Genomic DNA, 21,260 nt, shown 5'->3' with positions numbered 1-21,260 from the left:
AACCCTAGCCCTAACCCTAGCCCTAACCCTAGCCCTAACCCTAGCCCTAGCCCTAACCCTAGCCCTAGCCCTAATGGGAAAATGGAAATAAATACATTTTTTTAATTTTTCCCTAACTAAGGGGGTGATGAAGGGGGGTTTGATTTACTTTTATAGCGGGTTTTTTAGCGGACTTTTATGATTGGCAGCCGTCACACACTGAAAGACGCTTTTTATTGCAAAAAATATTTTTTGCATTACCACATTTTGAGAGCTATAATTTTTCCATATTTTGGTCCACAGAGTCATGTGAGGTCTTGTTTTTTGTGGGACGAGTTGACGTTTTTATTGGTAACATGTTCGGGCACGTGACATTTTTTGATCGCTTTTTATTCCGATTTTTGTGAGACAGAATGACCAAAAACCAGCTATTCATGAATTTCTCGGAAGGGAAGAAGCACTGTTTTACTTTTTCAACGCAGAATTGGCTGGAATTGAGATCGGACACCATGTCGCGTTTGGAGAGCCCCTGATGTGCCTAAACAGTGGAAACCCCCCAATTATAACTGAAACCCTAATCCAAACACCCCTAACCCTAATTCCAACGGTAACCCTAACCTCACCTCTAACCCTGACACACCCCTAACCCTAATCCCAACCCTATTCCCAACTGTAAATGTAATCTAAACCCTAACTGTAACTTTAGCCCCAACCCAAACTGTAGCCCTAGCCCTAACCCTAGCCCTAACCCTAACCCTAGCCCTAACCCTAACCCTAGCCCTAACCCTAGCCCTAACCCTAACCCCAGCCCTAACCCTAGCCCTAACCCTAGCCCTAACCCTAACCCTAGCCCTGACCCTAACCCTAGCCCTAACCCTAGCCCTAACCCTAGCCCTAACCCTAGCCCTAACCCTAACCCTAACCCTAAACCTAGCCCTAGCCCTAGCCCTAGCCCTAACCCTAGCATTAACCCTAGCCCTAACCCTAGCCCTAATGGGAAAATGGAAATAAATACATTTTTTTAATTTTTCCCTAACTAAGGGGGTGATGAAGGGGGGTTTGATTTACTTTTATAGCGGGTTTTTTAGCGGACTTTTATGATTGGCAGCCGTCACACACTGAAAGACGCTTTTTATTGCAAAAAATATTTTTTGCATTACCACACTTTGAGAGCTATAATTTTTCCATATTTTGGTCCACAGAGTCATGTGAGGTCTTGTTTTTTGTGGGACGAGTTGACGTTTTTATTGGTAACATCTTCGGGCACGTGACATTTTTTGATCGCTTTTTATTCCGATTTTTGTGAGACAGAATGACCAAAAACCAGCTATTCATGAATTTCTCGGAAGGGAAGAAGCACTGTTTTACTTTTTCAACGCAGAATTGGCTGGAATTGAGATCGGACACCATGTCGCATTTGGAGAGCCCCTGATGTGCCTAAACAGTGGAAACCCCCCAATTATAACTGAAACCCTAATCCAAACACACCCCTAACCCTAATTCCAACGGTAACCCTAACCTCACCTCTAACCCTGACACACCCCTAACCCTAATCCCAACCCTATTCCCAACTGTAAATGTAATCTAAACCCTAACTGTAACTTTAGCCCCAACCGAAACTGTAGCCCTAGCCCTAACCCTAGCCCTAACACTAACCCTAGCCCTAACACTAACCCTAGCCCTAACCCTAACCCTAGCCCTAGCCCTAACCCTAAAACCCCAGCCCTAACCCTAGCCCTAACCCTAGCCCTAACCCTAACCCTAGCCCTAACCCTAACCCTAGCCCTAACCCTAGCCCTAACCCTAGCCCTAACCCTAACCCTAGCCCTAACCCTAGCCCTAACCCTAGCCCTAGCCCTAACCCTAGCCCTAACCCTAGCCCTAGCCCTAATGGGAAAATGGAAATAAATACATTTTTTTAATTTTTCCCTAACTAAGGGGGTGATGAAGGGGGGTTTGATTTACTTTTATAGCGGGTTTTTTAGCGGACTTTTATGATTGGCAGCCGTCACACACTGAAAGACGCTTTTTATTGCAAAAAATATTTTTTGCATTACCACATTTTGAGAGCTATAATTTTTCCATATTTTGGTCCACAGAGTCATGTGAGGTCTTGTTTTTTGTGGGACGAGTTGACGTTTTTATTGGTAACATCTTCGGGCACGTGACATTTTTTGATCGCTTTTTATTCCGATTTTTGTGAGACAGAATGACCAAAAACCAGCTATTCATGAATTTCTTTTGGGGGAGGCGTTTATACCGTTCTGCGTTTGGTAAAATTGATAAAGCAGTTTAATTCTTCGGGTCAGTACGATTACAGCGACACCTCATTTATATCATTTTTTTATGTTTTGTCGCTTTTATACGATAAAAACTATTTTATAGAAAAAATAAGTATTTTTGCATCGCTTTATTCTCATGACTATAACTTTTTTATTTTTTTGCTGATGATGTTGTATGGCAGCTCGTTTTTTGCAGGACAAGATGACGTTTTCAGCGGTACCATGGTTATTTATATCTGTCTTTTTGATCGCGTGTTATTCCACTTTTTGTTCAGCGGTATGATAATAAAGCGTTGTTTTTTGCGTCGTTTTTTTTTTTTTCTTACGGTGTTTACTGAAAGGGTTAACTAGTGGGACAGTTTTATAGGTTGGGTCGTTACGGACGCGGCAATACTAAATATGTGTACTTTTATTGTTTTTTTTTTATTTATTTAGATAAAGAAATGTATTTATGGGAATAATATATATTTTTTTTTTCATTATTTAGGAATATTTTTTTTTATTTTTTTTTTTTACATTTGGAAATTTTTTTTTTTACTTTTTTACTTTGTCCCAGGGGGGGACATCACAGATCGGTGATCTGACAGTGTGCACAGCACTCTGTCAGATCACCGATCTGACTTAGAGCAGTGCAGGCTTCACAGTGCCTGCTCTGAGCAGGCTCTGTGAAGCCACCTCCCTCCCTGCAGGACCCGGATCCGCGGCCATCTTGGATCCGGGTCTGGAGCAGGCAGGGAGGGAGGTAAGACCCTCGCAGCAACGCGATCACATCGCATTGCTGCGGGGGGCTCAGGGAAGCCCACAGGGAGCCCCCTCCCTGCGCGATGCTTCCCTGCACCGCCGGCACATCGCGATCATCTTTGATCGTGGTGTGCCAGGGGTTAATGTGCCGGGGGCGGTCCGTGACCGCTCCTGGCACATAGTGCGATAGGCAGCTGACACCCGGCCGCGATCGGCCGCGCTCCCCCCGTGAGCGCCGCCGATCGCGCTGGACGTACTATCCCGTCCGTGGTCATAGGGGCCCACCCCACCTCGACGGGATAGTACGTCCGATATCAGAAAGGGGTTAATGACATAATAATGATCCACAAAGAAATAGTGCCTCCTTTAGCCACTCAGTACAAGTAATTCAGTTATTCACCCTCTTTCAAAATAGAAGTTACCCTAACCCTAGTCCTACAATGTACAGCGCATCTCAAGCTGCAGGCGCCTGTTGGTGTGGTGTCATTGTATTCCTCCAACCCGCACAGGGGTTTCAGCGTCTCCTAGGTTGTATGCTCAACCATATTCCTTGTTGTATACAATAAGTAGACCATTTCACAAAATCCTCATTTCAAAGTGCAACACCCATCTCATATTTATAAATGTCATAATTTACCCAATCTTAACAATATATGTTTGACTGCTTTATTAAAGGAGGATTGTCAAGTTGTTAAATTGCTTTAGTTAGTTATATAGCATTAAAATAAGCACCTTTTTCAACTGACTTGCTTTTTCTATCTGCTATCATACTCCTATAATGGGAGCTTTTATCTTTCATAGTGTACAGCTGATTACTATGGAGCTCAGCCTCTACTACCTGGCCAGACCCTGGGTGAGTGTGTGCAGTAGTTAAATTCTAGGAGAGGGGTTAAATCCAAATATCCCAGCCACCATCTCTTTATAGCCCATTTATTTCAATGCAGCAGTTATCTGCTCATCCCTATCCCCTTCTCTCTCAGCTGCTGTTATAAATCTTGCAAAATCACCAGCCTATCTGTCAGGACTCCTATAGTCACAGTTCAGATTGCTTTTGCTATCTTGAATCTGAATAATCTGTGTTATAGCAGGACTTGTGCTGAGCTTTATAGTTCTACTAATATTACAGCTCTGCTACTCACCCATCCTGTCACTCAATGAGGAGAGCTCCACCCTGCCAGGAAGTGAGGAGATTGTAAGAAGACTGCATAGCACTGAGCTTCACAAGAGACAGCTTGAAAATACCCCTTTAAAAATGTTTGCTTCCCAATGAACAAAATACTTTATTTCACCCACCCCAAAAAATAAAAAATTTTCGGGAGTAAAGCCACTCCTCTATTCTTTCTATGCTGAAAACAGGAGATACTATTTTAGTACTGTGAACAATATATTTAGTGGTGATACAACCGGATTAATATTCTATAAAGCCTTTCATGCATTTATGTTCCATTTCATTTTAACAGATAAACAAACAATTTAATTTCCAAATCTATGCAAGTACTAAGAAAATACGTTAAAAATCTCTAAATGGTACACAATTTCTGCCGCACTAGACGTTAGTCATTTTATGTTCACACACCTGCAACCCTTCGATGGCTAGTCTGAGGATTGATGGGGTAAGCTTGGAGGCTTGCTTGAAGGAAAAATTGCTCCAGTCTATGATTAAAATGAAGCCATTGATTTGAAGCTCTTGGTCTTCTATTAGAACTTCTAGCGAAAGGAGAATGGCACGCATGATGTCCACAAAGGAGTTCCTTAAAGAAAATAAATTATAATTAAGCAGTGACTCATGTAAGGCTTAGCTTGAGAAAATGTATGATATAAACTGAAATTGCATGCAATAATTACATGTCAGTTTTATCCAAGAGGGAAATTTTGTTGGAAAGAAGCTTCTAGGAATATGTGCGCACAAAGTCTTATTCAAGCTGCCAAAAATGTCCGTTTTTCAAACAGGCAATCCCTGCATGTGTGGCGGCTGTCGAACAGCCACGAGACCTGCAGGTGAGGGGACTCGAGTCGCACATATTTTTTGGAACTATATATTTCTGATACCTCTGATGCTGAGGATAATAATGGGCTTTAAAGATTATACAAAAACCTTCCAGAAAGCACTAAATACAATAACTGATGTATAGCTAAATTATTTTGTCTATAGTGACTTCACCACAAGGGCGGACACAGAAAGAAGAAGGCCCCTGTGTAAAAACAATTTAGGCGTCCTCTGCAATGTTACACAATTACGCATGTTTGTTGTACAATTCCACTTGCTTAGGCGGTTGGATAGGGCCACCTTACCTCTCGGGCACCTGTGCGGCTGAACAGGTTGCACCAATGGTATATCCACACCTGCGACACCATATACAATATACCATTTTCTCAGAATGGCAGAACTTGAGTGGTAAGGGTTAACGAAGCCCGGTAACTAGAGTACAGTTTCAGATAAAATACTCCAAATTTTATTTAGATGCGGGTAGCTTTAGGGTTGGATTTTCTTATTGTACATTTTTTTTAGGTTGTATGATTTTTTATCCAAATACTTTAAGCATCAAAACTAAGTTATAGCTTAAACTTTTGTACCATCTGAGAGGGCATAACAAATAAAATAAAAAAAACCTGTAGAATACTGAGAAAAACATTAATCTTTGGAATGCCTATTTTCAAAACCTAACATTTTGCATTGGACTTAGAGACAAGAATGAGCAATGGCCAAGAAGTGGTTCAATGTTTAGAAATTATATAACATTTTCTGTTGACATCTTGTTATACTTTGAAGTGTCTCATCTTCGACTTGTATGGCAATTCTGAGGTATTACAACATACATTGTCTGGGGCCGAATCTATCCAACTAGTTCTTATTGAAATATCCAATAATTGATTTTTCAATCAGGTGCACAATATTGCAAATAAGAGAAACGACGATACACATCCGCTCTTTTCTTGGTCAATAAAATATCACACTGAACTTATAGATCTACTCTATGTCATGTTAAGCAAAATAAAACATCAGGTGAAATACAAAAATAAGAAGATTGTGAAAAATATAGGACTGAAGATATGGTTCTACACCACAAGATAGAAATCATATAAAAGAAAGGTGTGAATAGCCAAAGGACAAGAAATAATGACTAAAGAGTAACCTTTTATTTATTACTCAAAAAAGGCAGTGTAAATAGCATAAGTATCATAACTAGTCATAAGATGGCACCACCAGTGGCTTACAGGTAAAGTAAATAGTCATAAATAATGAATGCAGTTAAACATAAATTAAACCCACAATTGAAATGTGACAAAGGAAAAATGGTAAGAAACAAGGGTGTAAGGTACAAGTAAAGGAATCAAGAACCATGTGGTGTGTCACAAAACAGAGGTTGGCAAATGTAAAGGGTAGATGGTAGTAGAATATTTACCAGAAATACACTGTGGCGCCTGGAGTCCCTACGTACGTTTTGGCGCACAAGCCTTCTTCCAGGAGCCAGAATATCTACTGTAATATCTACTGCTGTAATATCTACCATATCTATACTTTAAAGGAGACCTCATATCTTAAAAAATGCTATTAATCTGCAGATATGGGGTTAATCTGCAGATTAATAGTGTTCTGAAACTGCTCGACACCCGCACTCAGGGCTGGTTTTAGACAAAGTGGGGCACTAAGTATTCACATATTGCACCATCACACTCCATTTTGTTCAGACTGCCATTACGACATGTGCCCTACATGTACAGTGCATGTCGTGTCTCCCCCTTTAATGTGGGCTCTGGCACTGAGCCCACATCTTTTCCGGCACATGTCAGCTGTTTTGAAAAGCTGACATGTACTCCTAACAGCGGTGGGTGGAATCGCGGTCCACTCGCGGCTGTTAACCTGTTAAATGCTGCTGTCAAATTCTGACTGGAATTTTATGTGCTTGCGCCGGAAGTGCTTCACTAATCTCTCCCATTGGTACTCGTGTCACATGACCGCGGTCCCAGGTGGGTTGGCATGACAACCTGGGGTCTGCAGCAGACACCTGTGGTTATCATAGCCAAATAGCTATGAGCGCCGCCCAGCGGTTGGCCCTCACAGAAAGTGAGTATCAGCTCAGGCTAAGAGCAGGGAATCATAAGTAGATTACTGTTTAAAGGTGATTTGATTAGAAGGAATTTGATGGGCATTTGTTGAATACAGTGGTCTCATATTTTTGGATTATCTTTTATCTGCACATTACATTGGTTATAGTGTTTTTAAATAATTATATTAAAGATTATTGTTTTTAGAGGGTTTACATGTTCACACCCCTTAGCAATTTACAAATAACACGTTAGAAAATATCACATCTCTTTTCATCAATGACTGAGGTATGACTGCCACAAACTCTGAATATAGCCGAGAAGCAAAAATAGACATCTGCTTTTCTTCGGAACCTATCTTGTATAAAATAAAAGTTAGATTAATGAATGAAAACTTTTCTTTTATTTTCAAAAACAGAAGATGGAGTTTTGTGTAAGAGAAGAATGAGTTCTGTGTAAGAGAAGATAGAGTTACGTGTGCTTTGTACCTTTTGGTGGTGACTGCCTTTCAGATGCCCAAAAGAAACAGATTCCAGATGACAATCAATAATAGCCTCCATTACAATTCTAATTTTTTTATGCAGAGCCTCTAAATGGAGTAAAAATCTGCATTGACATGTAAATTTACATCTCTCCATAATCCCTCTCACCTTGTGCAAGTGTCACAGAAGCTTTGCCAGTTTTGTAATTTTGGTGATCAATCATGTGATGCAGGACACAAACAACAGTATATAAGTCAATGTAATGTTGGCCTTTGAAAATGTTCAGCTTAAATTTGGACCTGAAGAGAGATCAGCAGATCGGCCATTCGCTTCTAATGTCCCTCAGCCTAATTATTTCCCTACTACCTTGCTGTCTACAGTAATTAAAAGACTTCATCAGGCCCCATATATACATATACTGTATATAGGGACTGGATAAATAGGATACTCAAGGTATCCTCACACTACTGGTAAATCAGCAATCCTGATATAGGATCCATTAAGCGGCTCTTGAAGCAATGACTCCAGCAGCAGTCCACTCCTTATGAATCTCCCTCAAATTTTTCAATGGCCTTTTCTTAACAATCCTTTCAAGGCTGCGGTTATCCCAGTTGCTTGTGCACCTTTTTCTACCACACTTTTTCTTTCCACTCAACTTTCTGTTAATATGTTTGGATACAGCACTCTGTGAACAGCCGGCTTCTTTAGCAATGACCTTTTGTCTGCCTTCTGGACATCTGTCAAGTCAGCAGTCTTCCCCATGATTGTGGAGCCTACTGAAACAAAGTAAGGGACTTTTTTAAAATGCTTAGGAAGCCTTTGCAGATGTTTTTGTTAATTATTCTAATTTACTGAGATAATGACTTTTGGGTTGTCATTGGCTGTAAGCCATAATCATCAACATTAACAGAAATAAATACTTGAAATAGATTACTCTTTTTATAATGGCTCTATATTATATGAGTTTAACTTTTTGTATTAAAGAACTGAAATAAATTAACTTTTTGATGATATTCTAATTTAATGAGAAGCACTTGCATAAATGAGATCTCCTCTGAGGTGTCTTTTTTCTAAGCTAAACAAGCCCAACTTTTCCAACATATCATCATATGAGAGGCCTTCCATCCCTTGTAATAATCTAGTTGCCCGCCTTTAAACTAACTAACTTCTGAATATCCTTTTTAAAATGTGGAGCCCAAAACTGGATCCCATATTCTAGATGTGGTCATACCAGTGATTTACAAAGGGGTAATAATACGTTGGGATCACACGATTTTCTCTCTCTTTTTATACATTGAGTACTGCTGCCCAGCTTATTTGTAACCAGAATACCAAAGTCCTTCTCCTGTTCTGTAGTCCTGAGTATACTCCCATTTAATGAATATGCAGCAATAGGATTACTCCGTCCTAGGTGCATTACTCTACATTAAATCTAATTTGCCAATTCAGTGATGCCTATTAACCCCTTTCTGCCAATGGACGTACTATTCCGTCCATGTGGGGTAGGCCCTACTTCCCAAGGACGGAATCGTACGTTCAGTTCGATCGGCCGTGCTCACGGGGGGAGCGCGGCCGATCGCGGCCGGGTGTCAGCTGCCTATCGCGTCACGGACCGCTCCCGGCACATTAACCCCTGGCACACCAAACATGATCACGATGTGCTGGCGGTGCAGGAAAGCATCGCGCAGGGAGGGGGCTCCCTGCGGGCTTCCCTGAGCCCCTCGCAGCAATGCGATGTGATCGCGTTGCTGCGAGGGTTTCCTTACCTCCCTCCCTGCTCCAGACCCGGATCCAAGATGGCCGCGACATCCGGGTCCTGCAGGGAGGGAGGTGGCTCACTAGTTAACCCCTTCAGTAAACACCGTAAGAAAAAAAAAAACGAGGCAAAAAACAACGCTTTATTATCATACCGCCGAACAAAAAGTGGAATAACACGCGATCAAAAACACAGTCATAAATAACCATGGTACCGCTGAAAGCATCATCTTGTCCCGCAAAAAATGAGCTGCCATACAGCATCATCAGCAAAAAAATAAAAAAGTTATAGACCTCAGAATAAAGAGATGCAAAAATAATTATTTTTTCTATAAAATAGTTTTTATCGTATAAAAGCGCCAAAACATAAAAAAAATATAAATGAGGTATCGCTGTAATCGTACTGACCCGTAGAATAAAACTGCTTTATCCATTTTACCAAACGCAGAATGGTATAAACGCCTCCCCCAAATGAAATTCATGAATAGCTGGTTATTGGTCATTCTGCCTCACAAAAATCGGAATAAAAAGCGATCAAAAAATGTCACGTGTCCAAAAATGTTACCAATAAAAACGTCAACTTGTCCCGCAAAAAACAAGACCTCACATGACTCTGTGGACCAAAATATGGAAAAATTATAGCTCTCAAAATGTGGTAACGCAAAAAATATTTTTTGCAATAAAAAGCGTCTTTTAGTGTGTGACGGCTGCCAATCATAAAAATCCGCTAAAAAACCCACTATAAAAGTAAATCAAACCCCCCTTCATCACCCCCGTAGTTAGGGAAAAATAAAAAAATTTAAAAAATGTATTTATTTCCATTCTCCCATTAGGGCTAGGTTAGGGTTAGTGCTAGGGTTAGGGCTAGGGTTAGGGCTAGGGTTAGGGCTAGGGCTAGGGTTAGGGCTAGGTTTAGGGTTGGGGCTAGGGTTAGGGCTAGAGTTGGGGCTAGGGTTAAGGCTACAGTTAGGGCTGGGGCTAAAGTTAGGGTTAGGGTTTGGATTACATTTACGTTTGGGAATAGGGTTGGGATTAGGGTTAGGGGTGCGTCTGGGATAGAGGTGTGGTTAGGGTTACCATTGGGATTAGAGTTAGGGGTGTGTTTGGATTAGGGTTTGTTATAATTGGGGGGTTTCCACTGTTTAGGCACATCAGGGGCTCTCCAAACGCGACATGGCGTCCGATCTCAAAACGAAAATGTAAAACAGTGCTCCTTCCCTTCCGAGCTCTCCCGTGTACCCAAACAGGGGTTTACCCCAACATATGGGGTATCAGCGTAGTCAGGACAAATTGGACAACAACTTTTGGGGTCCAATTTCTCCTGTTACCCTTGGGAAAATACAAAACTGGGGGCTAAAAAATAATTTTTGTGGGAAAAAAAAGGATTTTTTATTTTCACGGCTCTGCGATATAAACTGTAGTGAAACACTTGGGGGTTCAAAGTTCTCACAACACATCTAGATAAGTTCTGGGGGGTCTAGTTTCCAATATGGGGTTACTTTTGGGGGGTTTCTACTGTTTAGGTACATATGGGGCTCTGCAAACGCAATGTGACGCCTGCAGACCAATCCATCTAAGTCTGCATTCCAAATGATGCTCCTTCCCTTCCGAGCTCTGCCATGCGCTCAAACGGTGGTTCCCCCCCCACATATCAGGTATCAGCGTACTCAGGACAAATTGGACAACAATATTTAGGGTCCAATTTCTCCTGTTACCCTTGGAAAAATACAAAACTGGGGGCTAAAAAATAATTTTTGTGGAAAAATTTTTTTTTTTATTTGCGCGGCTCTGCGTTATAAACTGTAGTGAAACACTTGGGGGTTCAAAGCTCTCACATCTTATCTAGATGAGTTCCTTAGGGGGTCTACTTTCCAAAATGGTGTCACTTGTGGGGGTTTCTACTGTTTAGGTACATTAGGGGCTCTGCAAACGCAATGTGACGCCTGCAGACCATTCCATCTAAGTCTGCATTCCAAATGGCGCTCCTTCCCTTCCGAGCCCTCACATGTGCCCAAACAGTGGTTCCCCCCCCACATATGGGGTATCAACGCACTCAGGACAAATTGCACAATAACCTTTGGGGTCTAATTTCTTCTCTTACCCTTGGGAAAATAAAAAATTGGGGGCGAAAAGATAATTTTTGTGAAAAAAAAATGATTTTTTATTTTTACGGTTCTGCATTATAAACTTCTGTGAAGCACTTGGTGGGTCAAAGTGCTCAATACACCTCTAGATAAGTTCCTTAGGGGGTCTACTTTCCAAAATGGTGTCACTTGTGGGGGGTTTCAATGTTTAGGCACATCAGTGGCTCTCCAAATGCAACATGGTGTCCCATCTCAATTCCTGTCAATTTTGCATGGAAAAGTCAAACGGCGCTCCTTCCCTTCCGAGCTCTCCCATGCGCCCAAACAGTGGTTTACTCCCACATATGGGGTATCAGCGTACTCAGGACAAATTGTGCAAAAACTTTTGGGGTCCAATTTCTTCTCTTACCCTTGGGAAAATAAAAAATTGGGGGCGAAAAAATAATTTTTGTGAAAAAAACGATTTTTTATTTTTAAGGTTCTGCATTATAAACTTCTGTGAAGCACTTGGTGGGTCAAAGTGCTCACCACACCTCTAGATAAGTTCCTTAGGGGGTCTACTTTCCAAAATGGTGTCACTTGTGGGGGTTTCAATGTTTAGGCACATCAGTGGCTCTCCAAACGCAACATGGCATCCCATCTCAATTCCAGTCTATTTTGCATTGAAAAGTCAAACGGCGCTCCTTCGCTTCCGAGCTCTGTCATGCGCCCAAACAGTGGTTTACCCCCACATGTCGGGTATCAGCGTACTCAGGACAAATTGTACAACAATGTTTGGGGTCCATTTTCTCCTGTTACCCTTGGTAAAATAAAACAAATTGGAGCTGAAGTAAATTTTTTATGAAGAAAAGTTAAATGTTCATTTTTATTTAAACATTCCAAAAATTCCTGTGAAACACCTGAAGGGTTAATAAACTTCTTGAATATGGATTTGAGCACCTTGAGGGGTGCAGTTTTTAGAATGGTGTCACACTTGGGTATTTTCTATCATATAGACTCCTCAAAATGACTTCAAATGAGATGTGGTCCCTAAAAAAAAATGGTGTTGTAAAAATGAGAAATTGCTGGTCAACTTTTAACCCTTATAACTCCCTAACAAAAAAAATTTTTGGTTCCAAAATTGTGCTGATGTAAAGTAGACATGTGGGAAATGTTACTTATTAAGTATTTTGTGTGACATATCTCTGTGATTTAATTGCATAAAAATTCAAAGTTGGAAAATTGCGAAATTTTCTAAATTTTCGCCAAATTTCCGTTTTTTCCACAAATAAACGCAGGTAATATCAAAGAAATTTTACCACTATCATGAAGTACAATATGTCTCGAGAAAACAATGTCAGAATCACCGGGATCGGTTGGAGCGTTCCAGAGTTATAACCTCATAAAGGGACAGTGGTCAGAATTGTAAAAATTGGCCCGGTCCATAACGTGCAAACCACCCTTGGGGGTAAAGGGGTTAAAGGGAAATAATTGCCATACTTTGGGCAGACAACTACAGTTTGAGCTGCATGTGTACCAACTTAAGTCAAGCTCAATTTTTTTGTTTTTTTTGTAATATTGCATTCTGTGCAACTGGGGTGTGGCCACAATTTTCTGAGCTGGAGATTGTACATAAGGCTCCCCCAGACTGGTGTTCTACTGGTTGGGCCCAGTCCTGTTGTCTGCCCTTATTCACACTGAGTTCAACATTGACACATGGTAAGGTTTTTCATATTAGACAGTGTAGGACTGCCCTGATCAGAGTTGCCTTGTCGTGGTGGGATGGCTTTTATGCTATTTTTGATCAAAAACAGTATTACTAAGAACTCTGTTATTTAGATGCACTTTTTGCTTTTTACTTAGTTACAGCATAGTTTTTGCTCATTTTTTCTCTTGTAGATTTTATATGTTTTATTGCCAATGTGAACATGCCTTTATGTGCTGCATGTGTACCAACTTAAGTCCAGCTCAATTTTTGTGTTTTAACTACAGTTTGATGCAGAGTCAGATTCACCTGCTGTGACTTGGAGGGCCTCAAATAGCCTGTCAGGCTAAGAACATGCTTCAAGTAACAGGTCTATTATACACACCTCGGCATCCCAGCTAACCACTGAACAGACGATCAGTTATATTCCTCAGCGAACAAGTTACAGTCCGTAAGGCTGCTTTCACACATTAGTTTTTTGCCGTCAGGCACATTTTGGCAAATTTTGAAAAAAACTGATCCGGCTAAAGTTGCCGCTGGATCCGTTTTTTTCTCATAGACTTGTATTAGTGACAGATTGCGACAGATGGTCTCACGTTTCATCCATTTTTTGCCTGATCCGTCGAAAACTGTATTTCCGGCGGCTGGAGAAAACAGATATAGTAACATTTTTTGTATCCGTCAAAAAAATGGACAGCAACGGATCCATCGCCGTCCGTGGTTTGCTATAATTGAACCCTATGGCGCTGGATCTGTCAAATGATGGAATGTGGCGACAGAATCCTTTTTTTTAAACTAAGCATGCGTTTTCCATTCTGGGGTCTCTCTCTCTCTCTCGAGCAGCTAGTTAGATCCGGCTAAAAAACGGATCTGTTGCATCAATTTTTCACAATTTGCCAAAGATCAGTTTTTTTCAAAATTCACCGGATTGAGCTTGACTGCAAAAAACTGATGTGTGAAAGTAGCCTAAGTCCTGAGCTCAGGCCCCACCTCAGTGATCACGGTGGTAGTGTACACGCATACCTAGAGAGCGCTTGGCACCAAATGTAGATTGTCAGGCAGATACTGTACATTACTTGCAAGCAGAACTGTATGAACTAGACCTAATTGTTCATACTGTAGCTTTGAGAGGCTTATATACTTATACTCTTATCAAAACCCTTCCCGTGGAGAATCACCTGTGGGTGAGAGGAAGGGTGGATTAGATAATTGTTATATTGAAACTAGATGGTGGCGCATCGGGTATTGTAGAATATGCATGTCCATGTAGTATATTGCCCAGCCACGTAGTATATTGCCCAGCCATGTAGTATATTGCTCAGCCACGTAGTATATTGCACAGTCACGTAGTATATTGCCCAGTGACGTAGTATATTGCCCAGCCATGTAGTATATTGCCCAGCCACGTAGTATATTGCCAAGCCACGTAGTATATTGCACAGCCACGTAGTATATTGCCCAGTTATGTAGTATATTGCCCAGCCACGTAGTATATTGCCCAGCCACGTAGTATATTGCCCAGCCATTTAGTATATTGCCCAGCCACGTAGTATAATGCACAGCCACGTAGTATATTGCCCAGTGACGTAGTATATTGCCCAGCCACGTAGTATATTGCCCAGCCACGTAGTATATTGCCCAGCCACGTAGTATATTGCCCAGACACATAGTATATTGCCCAGTGACATAGTATATTGCCCAGTGACGTAGTATATTGCCCAGCCACATAGTATATTGCCCAGCCACGTAGTATATTGCCCAGTCACGTAGTATATTGCCCAGTGACGTAGCATATTGCGCAGCCACGTAGTATATTGGCCAGTTACATAGTATGTTGCCCAGTCACGTAGTATATTGCGCAGCCATGTAGTATATTGCCCAGTCACGTAGTATATTGCTCAGACACGTAGTATATTGCCCAGTGACGTAGTATATCGCACAGCAAAGTAGTATACAGCACAGAGCCACATAGTATATTGCCCAGTGACGTAGTATATTGCCGAGTGACGTAGTATACAGCACAGAGCCACGTAGTATATTGCACAGCGAAGTAGTATACAGCACAGAGCCACGTATTGTATTGGCCAGTCACGTAGTATATTACCCAGCTGCGTAGTATATTGCCCAGCCAGGTTTGTCACAGGTGAAAAAATAAAAAAGAAACATATACTCACCTTTCCGAAGGCCCCTTGTAGTCCACGGCAGCTTCCGGTCCCAGCGTTGGTGTGGGCACAGGACCTGTGATGAAGTCGCGGTCACATGACCGTGACGTCATGGCAGGTCTTTGTAGCGCAGGCGCGCAGGGACTGTGATGATGTCGCGGTCACATGACCGTGACGTCATGGCAGGTCCTTCTGCCATACCATCTTTGCCACCGGAAAGTGCAGTGGAAGATGGCGGCCGGTGGGAGCGGCTCTGCGGACTACAGAGGGTGAGTATAGCAGGTTTATTTTTTTTAAAATTATTTTTAACATTACATTTTTTACTATTCATGCCGCATAGGCAGTGTCAATAGTAAAAAGTTGGGGACACACAGGGTTAATAGCGGCAGTAACGAAGTGCGTTACCCGCGGCATAACGCGGTCCGTTACTGCCGGCATTAACCCTGTGTTAGCGGTGACCGGAGGGGACTATGCGGGCGACGGGCACTGACTGCGGGGAGTAAGGAGCGGCCATTTTCTTCCGGACTGTGGCCGTCGCTGATTGGTCCCGCAGCCATGACAGGCAACTGGCGAGACCAATCAGCGAATGAATAAGGCTACGTTCACATTTGTGTTGCGTCGGGCGCAGGTTCGGCGACGCATAGCGACGCATGCGTCATGCGCCCCTATATTTAACATGGGGGCGAATGGACATGCGTTGTCTTGCGTTTTGAGACGCATGCGTCATTTTTGGCGCAAGCATCAGGGCGCAGAGGACGCTGCATGTTGCATTTTTTTGCATCCGAAATCAAGCCAAAAATGGACGCATGCGTCACAAAACAATGCGTTTTTGCATGCGTTTTGCATGCGTTGTGCGTTGCAACACCCAACAACGCAAATGTGAACGTAGCCTAACCTTGACAGAAGGACAGACAGAAAGACGGAAGTGACCCTTAGACAATTATATAGTAGATGCTGTTTGTTGTATTTCTATGTTCAAATGCATCTCTATGTACCAATATCATCTTCCTGTGGGTTTGCTAGCTGCACTGCAGTTCAAGTATACAAAATTCTCCCAGTGACACCACTGAAACCTGTGTCTTAAAGCTTTATTGAAAAAGTCTTGAGTATACTAATAGATCACAGACTGAACATGAGCCAACAGTGTGATGCAGCAGCAAAAAGGGCAAATACAAATCTGGGATGTAGCATACAGTCTAGATCATGTGAAGTCATTATTGCCCTTTACTCCTCTTTGGTCAGACCTCATCTGGAATACTGTGTCCAGTTTTGGGCACCACATTTTAAAAAAGACATCAAAAGCTGGAGCAAGTTCAGAGAAGAGTGACCAAAATGGTGACTGGTCGGTCTGCAAACCATGTCCTATGAGGAACGTTTACAGGATTTGGGAATGTTTAACTTGCAAAAAGAAGACTGAGAGGAGACTTAATAGTTGTCTACAGATATCTCAAGGGCTGTCACATTGTAGAAGGATCATCTTTATTCTCATTTGTACAAGGAAAGACTAGAAGCAATGGGATGAAACTGAATGGGAGGAGACACAGATTAGATATTAGAAAAAACTTTTTGACAGTTAGGGAGATCAATGAGTGGAACAGGCAGGCCATGAGAGGCGGTGAGTTCTCCTTCAATGGAAGTCATCAAACAGAGGTTCGACAGACATCCTGCTTTGAGCTTTGAGCAGGGGGTTGGACCAGATGACCCAGGAGGTCCCTTCCAACTCTACCATTCTATGATTCTTTAATTCTATGATTTAGCTGCTGTCTACAATTAAAGAGGTTGTGTGTTCAAATCCCAGTGAGACCTCACAAAAAAGAGAAAATGCCACTTTTGTAATTGTTTTTTATTTTTTAGTAGTTTTATAGTAACAAAAATTTATTTTTTTTGTCTTCACCTCGACACTACAGGGACATATTAATAAAATGCTATGTACAGATGTATCACGATGTACCTATACAATCTGTTTCTGGCTTCACTGTCTGCAATACAGCTCAAGATTACCAAATTCTCCTATCTTTATCAATATGAGCTGTGGCTTATCGCTAGAGAGGCTGCCTGAGATTAAAGAGATATGTGGTTGGGTCCTGGGGAGATCGTGTGAATATTATAATTTAATTTAGGGGGAGGATCTACAGAGTGATGAAGACATCGTTGACAGGGATTTATTAAACCATGTCAAACAGATGTCTGTTCAGCCTCTGTTGAAAACTTCCATTGAAGGAGAACTCACCACCTTTCGTTGCAGCCAGTTCCACTCATTGATCACCCTCATTGCCATTTTTAGTATTAGAAGCCGGGACTGAGCCCTCAAGTCGGGACAGTCCCGCTGAATCAGTAACAGTTGAGAGCTATGAAGAATCCCATTGCTGTTTAGGGGTGAGATTATGATACAATAGTCAATTTTCAAGCCCCCCGTTACCAGCACAACAAAAGGAGAAGACTAGTCTTTTCAATTTTGCAAAGTACACTGGGTACTGTAATTTTGTATGCAGTCGTGTAGATGAGATAGTAAACATGAAAGTGTCACTCTGGATCTACAGTTCCACGTTTAGTTTCTTTTGAAATCTAGAGCAAAACCAACAAAAGGCAAGAGAAATGTACAGGAAGTGTTCTTCAGTGAATATATTTTAGAAATTTAAAGACTTGTGAACAAAAAAGTCAGTGCCTGTAATATAAGGAAGAAACCAGTAGTTCAATGTAGTTACAGTATATAATGCATTGCACTGTTTAAAAGTGATTTTGTCTTTTTAGTAATTTTCATACACTTAGTTGGGTACAAATAGAGTTAATAATTGGGACAAGCCCAGACTGGGAGGGACTATATGGGAATGCAGAAAATTACTTCCTGGTAGCAAGTCAGATGGGGCATAGAAACAAGTATTGTAAGAAGTAAAGTTTGACAGTTAGCAGACTGACATGCTATAGTGTTTTGTGTGCGAAGAGGGAGGACTGCTTCACATCAGAAAATACATCTTGAGGACAGAGGAAACAAGAAATTTGACAGATTGGAATACAGGTCAAAGGTACAGAACTTTGCCCCGGGAAAGTAGAAGGCATACTTGAAGAAGATTGAAAGCAGAGAAGGAGGTGTATCAGCAGTGCGCTAGTGAACAGTTGTTTACATTTTAAGGAAGCTGTAGTCGCCATATTGGGAATTCTCCTAAAGGAGAGCAGTGAACTTTCAAGGTTCAGGTAAGTAGTACTGACGTACCTCAAACAGTGTGGTCCTCGTTAGTCAGTTGGGAACTGAGAGTAGCTGTGAGCGGCAGTAACATTACATCCTGACCCATGCAGCCCGCACAGGCGAAGATGAAATTTCCCATAATTGTTTACTGAATTATCATGAGGTGCAAGAGAATAAAGTGTCAATAAAAGACCACTCCAACATTTTTTTTTATTGCACTGCTGGAGTGATTCTTTAAATTTAATTCCCCTGCCCCTGTCTCATACTCACCGGCCATTGCCTTTATCCTTTTCCAGCATCGCTCCTGTTGGTCTCCAAAGGTCATTTTTCAATACATCTCTATTGGAGCCTCGTTCTGGTTCTCATAGAATTGCATTGGACTCTTGTGACGTACCTTCTTACTTCCGGCCAGTCAGAAGTTACGGGCACAAGATGGCGCCACGAGACTGGAGCGGTGTTAGTAAAAGGTGAAGCCGCTGGAAGGTAAGTAGAAGAATGGTGGCAGGGGCTTCCACTTAAAGTGCCACTCCAGCGTTGAAAAAACAACAACAATGCTGGTCTGCTGTTTTAAATGAAGTGCCCATGTCTGCTTAATGCAAGAGAATCATTTATGTGTATATAGTTCTTATCAAGTTTATGTTCTGTAAAAAGTTTATTGTTGGACTTTGGTCTCCCTCACTAACACCTGGTCCTGGCCTTCAAGGTACAATGGAACCATGTGGTCTGCAGAGGCATATAGCCCAGGCCATAAGAAGAGCAAACACACCTATCCAGGACCCACATTTTTGTGTACAGTTGCGGGGTGTGAAACACAAGAACATCGACCATGGCTACAACCCCACACCACGTTACCCTGAGATGGTTGTTAACCTGATTAATCAAATGAAGGATCATTCAGTCAATGGATATCTAGTGTGAAAGACCAGCTTTACTGTGGCCATCAAATCCCAAACGTAGCTTACATAGATTGCTTAAAGCATTATTCCAGGTCTATTACTTCTGCATCTGGAGATGAGTGGGGCTGGTGATGTCACAACTACTGATATCTACTGATTGTTCTTGTATCCTGGTAGGTATAAGTAGACTTCATGACACTAACCCTACACACTTTCTAATACGGAAGTGAGTAAAGCCAATATAACCCTTTAAGGCCAACTGTAATACATGGTGACATGTAGGTAACATTACAGATGTATAAATATCTTGAATAATAATATTTAGCATATTAGTTTACCTTCTTGAATGAAACAGAAGAATTTGAAGGTGTAAAATATTTTCCCTGGTTCTTATACTTAGAATACAAAAATATCATTCATACTAGCCACAAATGCATTTTTGTAGTTTATTACCCATGAAAACATTATACTGGTACTAATAATGAAATATCTGACCTAATGAAGACAAAATTCAGGCCATTCACTATAACAATCAGTAGAAGGACTAAATGCTATCTACATTTACCTACTCTGGTCCCAGTTGGCTGCAAAAAGTATAAGAATCTTCCTCCCATAGTGATCACGACTGTCCAGGACACCAGGAAATCCATCCATGAGAGCACGTTTAACCCCAGGGTCATCTGCTTTAAGATTTTTAAACATGTCCAAATTAAGTTGACGATACTGGAAATACTGGGCGAGAAGTCGGAAAGCTTCCATCTGGTTGAACTTTCTTGCTCTTAGAAACCTTAGTATGAAGGCATCATCTGTCCTTAGGAAGCCAATATCTGGTCTAGTGATGATCATGTCTCTGACTTGTTGGATATCCTGATGTAAAGTGTCTGGATTTTCATTCAGTTCCAAACGGGCTTTCTCTATTGTCTCCGGACTTAGTCCAACTTGTAAGTGGGTCATCTTTATAACTTGTAGATATGCAAAACCTTAATTTCTGCTTAATTATTTGCAAAAATGTTCATGCCTTCCACCAAGTCTGAACATGAAATTCTCCGAAACTAAACTCCACACAAATCCAGGATCAAGAGAAAAGGGAAGGGTGAAATGATGGTGGTATATCCAGAAATGAAGGCGTTATCTGCAAACATAAAAATCACAATGTCTTAGTTATCAATTGTTTAGTAAAATAAGTTCTACCATATACAATATTGCTCTGTCAACACTATAATTTTATTCCCTGTAATTTCAAATATAATTAACTTCTGGTGAATTGTGAGAAAATAACAGCAAGTTCAATAATTCTTGGTGTAGAAGTCATAGGCAGTTGGGATTAGTTGGGATTGACAAGTGACTTTTTTCCTATAGACAATCATTGAGTAAGCTCGCTGCATAAACTCTAGTAAAATGCCTAGAGGAAATCAGCTGTCGTGTACCTGAAAAGATGCGGGCTCAACATCGGAACCCTCAGGAAAGAGGGAGACAAGACTTATGACGTATATATACATCATACTGTATGTCGTAAAGGGGTTAACATTGCAAAGTATAGGAAAAGATTTGTAATTTATGTATCTATTCAAATGTGAAAAACACTGACGACTCACACCGATGGTAAAAACTAACACATGGATGACACACTGATCCAAAACACTGACAACAGCACCAATACTATTTTTTTCACGTGTATGTTTAACCCCTTAGTGACAGAGCCAATTTGGTACTTAATGACCGAGCCAATTTTTGCAATTCTGACCACTGTCACTTTGTGAGGTTATAACTCTGGAACGCTTCAACAGATCCCGCTGATTCTGAGAATGTTTTTTCGTGACATATTGTACTTCATGATAGCGGTAACATTTCTTCGATATTACTTGCGATTATTTATGAAAAAAGCGGAAATATGGCGAAAATTTTTAAAATTTTGCAATTTTCAAACTTTGTATTTATATGCCCTTAAATCAGAGAGATATGTC

At 41.3% G+C, this 21,260-nt stretch overlaps 1 protein-coding gene across 2 annotated transcripts in view; it reads right to left on the bottom strand.

The window, feature by feature from the left end:
- Positions 1-21,260, bottom strand: part of CLVS1 (clavesin 1) — a 134,459-nt gene that overhangs the window by 32,540 nt on the left and 80,659 nt on the right. For both annotated transcript variants that reach the window (XM_069731391.1, XM_069731392.1), the window contains exons 2-3: positions 19,862-20,428; positions 4,579-4,753 (exon numbers count right to left, since the gene is read on the bottom strand). In XM_069731391.1, the coding sequence (XP_069587492.1) occupies positions 4,579-4,753; positions 19,862-20,250 (564 nt within the window). In that variant the 5' untranslated portion in view covers positions 20,251-20,428. The remainder of the gene's footprint in view (positions 1-4,578; positions 4,754-19,861; positions 20,429-21,260) is intronic.

This window comes from Ranitomeya imitator, chromosome 6 (assembly GCF_032444005.1).
Source record: "Ranitomeya imitator isolate aRanImi1 chromosome 6, aRanImi1.pri, whole genome shotgun sequence".
Classification (NCBI taxonomy): Eukaryota; Metazoa; Chordata; class Amphibia; order Anura; family Dendrobatidae; genus Ranitomeya; species Ranitomeya imitator.
The sequence above is the reverse complement of the archived record's forward strand: the minus strand, read 5'-3'. Positions and strand labels throughout refer to the sequence as shown.